This window comes from Silurus meridionalis, chromosome 15 (genome assembly GCF_014805685.1).
Source record: "Silurus meridionalis isolate SWU-2019-XX chromosome 15, ASM1480568v1, whole genome shotgun sequence".
NCBI classification, from domain to species: Eukaryota; Metazoa; Chordata; class Actinopteri; order Siluriformes; family Siluridae; genus Silurus; species Silurus meridionalis.
In genome coordinates, this window is record NC_060898.1 from 11,247,402 (window position 1) to 11,255,519 (window position 8,118).

Genomic DNA, 8,118 nt, shown 5'->3' on the forward strand with positions numbered 1-8,118 from the left:
TTGTCTCCTTAGAATTTGAATTCCATGAACCTTCCAACTCACCAGTGTGGAAACTTAATGACTGAGTTACCAGAACCAATAAATTAAACATATACTAAATATGTTTATAGATAGATAAGCGCTTCTCTGGGGATTCTTTCGAATTCTTTAGCATTCCTAAGCAATCACTTTTCTGAATAGGAAACCTTCTGTTGTGGATATCTATATAAAAGAATGTAAGAATTCCTCAGAAAAAAAGAAAGAATTATTAGACCCATGAAAGTAGGGTCTAATTTTGAGATATAAATAACTGAACTTACATCTAATGCTTATTTAATGCTAATGCTAATGCTTTTCAAGATAACAAACGATAAGTATTTCATTCAGTAAGAACTTTATTGCGATCGAGGTCATGGTGGATTTGGAGGCTATCCTGAAAACATTAAACATTTAAGTATATCACAGGGCACCAATTACTTATAGAAACTCACACACATTTGCAAACTTATTCACACCTCCCTACATGTTTCTGGGAGGAAACAGGAAAATACAGACAACCCACAAAAAAGACTGGGAGAACCCAGAAACTCTACACAGATAGTGACAGGATCAACCCTGGAGCTTACACCACAATGCCACCCATATGTGATAATGTTGCATCAGAAATTAAGCCCAAAGCAATTTTAAAGTCACATAGTAGCCTGACATTAGAAATAATTTCTTTAATTTAATAGTTACAGTAAATTTACACTATAAATTATTTGCATGTTCCAACAAGGAACCTTTTTTCACTGATTTTAGATGCATTTTTTTTTGCACTTAGAGTTTGACTCTGACTTAGAGACCAGCTGCAGAACTACTGTAATAAATTCCAGCACATTTCTAGCACAAGATATAGAAATTGATTTCATTCCACTTCTTATGTTTTCCAACATCAATAATACCTCCCAACCATAACAGTACAATAAGACTAAATGTCCTTTTTGCTGCCATCTCTCCATCTCAATCATAAGTCTCATTATTTGGTCTTAAGTTTGGATTTGGGTGTAGGAGCCGGCACAGGAGCTGGAGCTGGAGGAGGAGGAGGAGGTTTGACTAATGACATCACAAGCTCAACTCTGGGAAACAAAGACAGGATAAAATCCCATTAAAATAAAAGAAGACAAGATAGTGAATAAAGTGACTGAATATACATTTAAGAGAGCGTGTTTCTTGAATTGTATTAAATTCGCAATTTTGCTTGTCATTATGTGTTATATATTGTACTTAAATCCACACTTTCTGTGTCTCTATCAATCATGTAAAAAGCAAACTGTTGTGTAGATATTAAAATGTCATAGTTTTTGTGCCCACATTCAAATGCACCAGGATTGTCTCAAAAAATGATTTATAGTTTTTATTAGTTTCTTTTTAAATTCTTCTAAACTGGTAAATAGGGTTTAATTACATATTAGCAACAATAGCCTTCTGACCAGAGAAATGGTGTAAATGGTCATTATTCCTTCCTTCAAAATAGACCATTAACCTCTTATTTTCATACACTAATATTATAAATAAAATATTTCTGGCTTTAGCAACATGTTAACTGTCATTCATTCAGGTAGGAATTTATCATGAATCTTACAGTATATACACTGGAATTGTTAGTATGATTATCATCACCAAAGTTCTTACATCTCCTTTGTTTTTGTCACCAATGATTGGACTGCAGAGATTATCCTGTCAATCCGGTCCTGTCAAAATTATTGATAGTTATATTAGGAGTATCTTAAGACAATGAATAATTAATAATCTAATTTTCTCTAAATCTTACCTTCTGAAATCTGTATGCCAAAGGCAGAGAGAAAGCACAAATCACACCTGGTGAAAGCCAAGACAGCAAAAAAAAAAGCAAGTAAATTTCCATTTGCATAAAAAAATGAAAGTGTAGTAAAAAATTATAATTATTAGACAGAAAGCTCTTACCAGAAATCACAAGAGTAAGACCATTGGCTTTCACCCCAACGTAGGTCAACAGGTACAGCAGCACAATAAACTATGTATAAAACATAAATAAATATATATAATCTATAATATCTAAAATGTGTGCTATTTTTAGAAGCCACTTCAGTCATTACTTTACAGCAAATAAAGATGTTAGTGAACACTACAAAAAATATTGAGTTTCACCTTGTGACTAAAAGTCTAGTATACATATTTATCGTAATATCATAACTAATTCTGACAGCTAATGACCTAGCGTCCTGTTTACAAACCTGGTTCATAGAAAGCTTTGTTAATGAACACTTAAACTTGTTTCATTCTATCAGTTTTCTATTCTATTCTATTCTATTCTATTCTATTCTATTCTATTCTATTGGTTTTGTTTTATGTTTTTTTACTTATCTATGCTATGACTAGCCTAATAAACTTACCAAAGTAATAAGTATAAAGAAGTAAATATGGACTGACAATATTTGTTCTTTTGTTTGTTTGACCAAGTGGATGAAGAAAAGGAAAATCTGCTGAAGATGACATGAAGGAGATGTCTTGAGAGGAACCAGACTCGAAAGGGAACCTCATCTGGGTGACACCAGTGTGATTATAAATATTTATCTTCCATAACTGTGTACTATATAATAAAAAAGTGTAACTGTCTATCTAGGAACTTTCTAGGAACTTTATTTGTTTTTATAAAAATAATTATGGATACATTGGGAGATGTGTGTTATATTTTGTATTAAAATATTACAATTTGGTTAATACTGTAACCTATTTAAATATATTTTTCCCCTGTTTTAGAAGTGGGTCAGTTAATGCTATATATCTGACCTTCAGCGAGTCTATTATACTGTCGATGAAGACGAGTCTCTTCAACTCTGTGATTAAAGTAGCGATCAGGAGCACAATCTTCTCCACAACACGAACTGTGGTCTCATCTGTCAAAGTGTTGTCCTCGTCCAAATAGAACCTTTTAAGTAATACAGAAGCAGAGAGCTATAATTAGATCACAAAAGGATATCCTGGAATTTATCCAAACTCCATTAAGCTCTAGGATCTGAAGAACCAAACATCAGCTGACATTTATAAGATATCATCTCCCAATTTTGCTGAGTGACAGAAAGGATCTAACTAATTCTTCCATTTTTGAAAACACTACAGAATTCTTTCATTTTTAAAAGTTATTACTTCACTAAAAGTTGAATGTGGGGTCACCACATAATATATTTTAAAAAGTACTTATCACAATTTTCTGTAAGGTTCAGTTTATTTCAAATTTATACAAAGTCAATCGGAGGTAAAGCTTTGTGTTTTTTGACATGGGATGGTTTTCAGGACCAAAAAGTTTATACTTTTTAATTTCTGGGTAATATGACATGTTGCAAATGTCATGCTTTAAAAACAAACAAAAGAAGTAAAGTGATGCACAAACTGTTTATGGATGCTAAAATATAATTATTAAAAACCCATGCTGACGTAAATATACTTACTGAAACGGATGACTTCCATCATTAAGACGAACCAGGTCCATTGTTTTAAAGAGGAGCCGCACAGGGAGGGTGAAGGCCATGATGCCCAGGCCCAGGTTAGACAACAGAGAGATGGCACTGAGCTGAAACAGGCAGGCTAAGCCCACCACCAGCCCTGTGAAGACCAGCCCTGTTTTCCCTACATCTCGCCAATACAACAGGTCTACCACTGATAAGAAGAAAAGAACAAATTCTCAATGGCAAACATTATACTAATTAAAGAAAAGCAAGAATGCTCAGAATGATATCCTGGTCTAAGTGGACAGTGTTCTAACATGTAAGGGTAGAGTTTGTAGTTAGTCCAATATTGGTCTTCTAGGATACCAAATGATAATTAGTTTTAAGTGTGTTATCTGAGCATATTAACCAGTTGCATATAGTAGTTTCCAGATATGTTCCAGAAACACTGTATACTTAGTTGCCACCCTCCCCTTCTTAAAGTTAATAAGAAATCATGGATAAAAACAACAAACAAATAAAAAGTAAAACTCAGCTTTTTATATTACTGAAACAATGAAAAGAGTTAATTTCTGACCTAAAGAATTTCACCAGTTAGAAATCTAACGTTACCTTTACTTTTCAAAGCTCAGAATAAATAAATGCATTTACACTTAGAATGTTCACTATATCCAACTCTGAGAATGAGCTTTTACTATAGGAAGTATGAAATGCATTAATATTTATTAATATGAAAACTTTAATATTATGTCAGCTGCACTTCTGTACAATCAGAATTAAATATTAATCAGAGCCATGGTTAAAATAATTATAATACCTGTCTAAGACATTTTGCTGTTCTAGTGTCCAGTGATTTCTTTTTTTTTTCCAGTATTTAATTGGACAGTAGTATTGCTAAAGTTCTTCGCAGTGTAGTACTTAAGATCAGTCCTCAGACTTCATATTGAGTATGTTCAAAATTTCAAAATGCTGGAATTGTACAAATATATTATGGTGATTCCAAACAAACAAACAATCAAACAAACAACTTTAGAAGCTCTCTGTATGTAAGTATACTTTATCTAGCCTTCAAAAAAATAACACTCATTCCCATCCTTTTTTTCAATAGCCCACATTTTTATGTGCTGTACTGTAATGTTAGAATGAAACCACGTAGAGCCTGAGAGGCAAATATATATAAAACAAGACAGCAACAACAAATTAAGAGATGCTCTTTTGAATTCATAAGAGTGTAAAGGTACATAGTACAGCAGCTCTGTGCAAAGTACCAATAATATCTCTGCACTTCACATTAAGATAACAGATCCAAACAGCTGTTGCTTGTGATTATTCAGCAAACAGGTGCCTGTGCCATAGCAAGCACAGGTGAATTGCTGTTCAAGCACAACCTCCTGGAAACGTACATATACAATGAAACATTAGTTTCACAGCCTTGCAAACAAACCCCTTAATTTAGGCTAACATGGCTGGACCAGATTAAATCACTGCAAGTAGTCATCTGGTGGCACAGCCGAAACAGGTCAAAGACAGGGTTTCAACTCCATTACTTAAACATTACATTCAAAAGAAGCACAGTATATCCAAGAGCCCAAGGCTTAGAGGTAATCCATCCATCAGTTCCTTTCTGGTTGCCAATATCCTGTAAGGAAGCCCGCTGTGATGAACTGACCCGTCAGCAGTCTTATTGTAGCTCCGCTAAACACTCCTGCCAAAGTGCTGCCAAAAGCCCCTTCACTTGCTACTACACTTATAATCACAAAAGTATTATATAATTCTCTATATATTATGTGAGTTTGGTTACAGTTCCTGGGTCGGGTGGATGTGTCTCACCTTTGCTGGCCATTTCTTCTGTTTTCACGCCAAACCCCCTTTCCTCCCTGCACTCCTCAGACCCAGCAGGCTTTTTTTGGCCACCCCTAGCACTGTCAGCAGTAAAGAGCTGACCAGACCTAATTATATCCCCCACCAATTGGACACCCCATCTTCACACACACACACACACACACACACACACACACACACACACACACACACACACACACACACACACCACATGCTGTTACACACAAAAACCACTCCCTATTTCTTCTCCCCAGAGCCACTCAGAGCTCTAGGACTTCAAAATGTGCCTCTGTGTAGAGAGGTCTTGAATCCCTAGCTCCAGTGCTTTATAACAGCTAATCAATGACTATCTAGGGTTGTTGGTAAAAGATTAAATGCCAGTCATTAATAATTAATAAACATTTAAATGGGTCTTGTCTTTTCAGTGATGACTTGCTCAATTGAACCACAACTTATTTCCATCTTGCATTCAAAGTTAGAGATTCTCAGGTTATGTTGGCATATGAGAGGACAGTATTCAGATTCTGCAGATTTTCTTGGCACCTTAATCAGATGACTAAATCAAGTTCACTTTAAGGAAATCTGAGGTCTGATATGTGAAAATATGAGCCAATATGGGAATTTATATTGTAAAATATCCTAGATAATCAATGTACTGTACCTTTGTTGAAAACACCTGTTTTATGTGTTAGATGTTTTTTGTTCAGCTGTGGGCTGTGTTAATTGTATATCAAATATAACAAAACTAAAGAAACTAAATATATACAGTATAACAGAACTTGAATGGAGAAATAGTCAGATTAATAGTCAAGACAATTGAAAATGTTTACAAATTTAGTTAATATTAAATATTTAATAGAACATTTTTTTTTAGATCTTTTCTTGGCCTTGTGTCCCAAGTCCTATGGGATAAGATCCATGCTCTCCTGTCAACCTGTGTACGATAAGTGTTATTGAACATGGATGGATGGAAGGATCAACTCTCCTATAATCAGTACAAACTCTACATGGTCATAATCTATTATGGCAGTATGTGCATTACAATAATCTTTCAGTGCACCCTTTTTCCAGTATCAGTCCACAGAGATGAGTCAGATGGCTATAAATAGCCTTGACATGTTTAAAAATAGCATCTTTATGTCTGAATAAACCTCAAGCTGGATGCAGTTCACAGCTGCAGTATGTGCTCCTTGAATAAATTTGATTTTGATGTGTCTTATATAACACATGCTCAGTCACTTAGAGCTTAGTGATTTCAGTTTCCATTTGTCTATTAATAAATCTTTAAAATTTTAACCGTACAGCAGCAGATGTTGTTTAATTAAGTTACATATTTGCTTTTTCTTTGGACTTCCTTTTTATAGTGAGTATATGTGTGGTTATTAAAAGCTTGGTTATTTTTAATTATAAGGTCATTATTAGGTCCATGAATTATGTCCACATTATGGTTTGTAAATATATATTTATACAATGTAGGTTGTTTCAAACATATTCTGTGGATGTTGGCTGCCTCAAATCCTTCTCTCTCTTCATGTAATTCCGAACAGACTCTATGATCTTGAGATCAGGGCTCTGTGGGGGACAAAACCATCACTTTTAGAACTGCTTGTTCTTCTCTACACTGAAAATAGTTCTTAATGATTTTGGCTGTATGTGCGGGATCACTGTCCTACTGCAGAATAAATTTTAGTCCAATCAGATGGTTCATTGAAGGTACTGCATTATGGAGTATCTGTCTGCATTCCTCAGCATTGAGGACACCATTAATCATGACCAAATCTTCAACTCCAAATGCAGCTCCAAACTTGCAGGAAAAATCCAGCAGGCTTCACTGTTGTCCTCAGACACTTATTAGTTTAACCTTCCCCAGCCCTTCTGCAAACCCAGTCCAGAACACCTACTGCCATTTTACTGCACCCTGGGTTCTATGTTTTTTGTGCATTAGCCTTGTTTTCATGTCAAAGATATGGCTTTTGACCACAATTCTTCCATTAATACCCCTTCTTACCAGACTTCTCTAGACAGATGGCTGTGCCAGGGTCCTACCAGTTTCTGCCAGTTCTTTGCTTAATGCACTACTGGACATCTTCCGATGTTAAAGTAAAGTAAGCATGTTGTCTTTTTTATTTGCTGCATTAATTTTCCTTGGCCAACCATGCATCTAGAGTCCTTTGCCTTATTCTTTGTGCTTTTTTTAAAATAGCTTGAAAAGAACATATTGAAACCCCAGTCTGTTTAAAATCTTTGCTGGGAAGAGACCTTGCTGTTGCATTATAATTACCTTGTGTCTTGTTGCTGTGCTTAGTCTAGCCATGGTGTATGTCTTGAATATGAAACTATCTTTCACAACCTCTCCTAGCAGAGTTTCATAGTTCCTCGCCCAGTTGTAAGACTCCTACACAGCTGTTTTTGATTTTATTTTTATGACTGTGTTTTAACCTACAAATGCTTGGTATAATTGGTTAAACATACACTAATTATGGTCTTACAAAATCCCAGATTTTGTACATGTGTACAAAGAGAACAAAAGTAAGAAGGAAAAGCTTTTTTATTTAATTTTTTATTTAATTTTTATTCTGCTTATTGACTTTTTTAATTTTTTTATAATACATTTACATTTTTAATGCATTATCGTATTACAGCATTTTCCAGTTTATTTTATATATATATATATATATATATATATATATATATATATATATATATATATATATATATATATATATATATGTAGCCCTCTCACTGATTCACTGGCTCAAATTATGTCTAAGGTATAGGTAATTTTACACGTGAGAGGCACATCTAAATTTATTTGGTGTAATCTGTTTGC

The 8,118-nt window shown here is 34.4% G+C and overlaps 1 protein-coding gene across 1 annotated transcript; it reads right to left on the bottom strand.

Moving 5' to 3' along the window:
• Window positions 1-362: 362 nt before the first annotated feature.
• rtn2b (reticulon 2b) lies at window positions 363-5,348 on the bottom strand. Its single transcript, XM_046868237.1, has 7 exons — window positions 5,277-5,348; window positions 3,450-3,657; window positions 2,791-2,929; window positions 1,945-2,014; window positions 1,793-1,839; window positions 1,654-1,712; window positions 363-1,097 (listed from the first exon to the last, which is right to left on the bottom strand). Exons 1-7 carry the CDS (start codon window positions 5,287-5,289, stop codon window positions 998-1,000), a joined length of 636 nt encoding a protein of 211 aa, XP_046724193.1. The 5' UTR covers window positions 5,290-5,348; the 3' UTR covers window positions 363-997.
• Window positions 5,349-8,118: the final 2,770 nt, after the last annotated feature.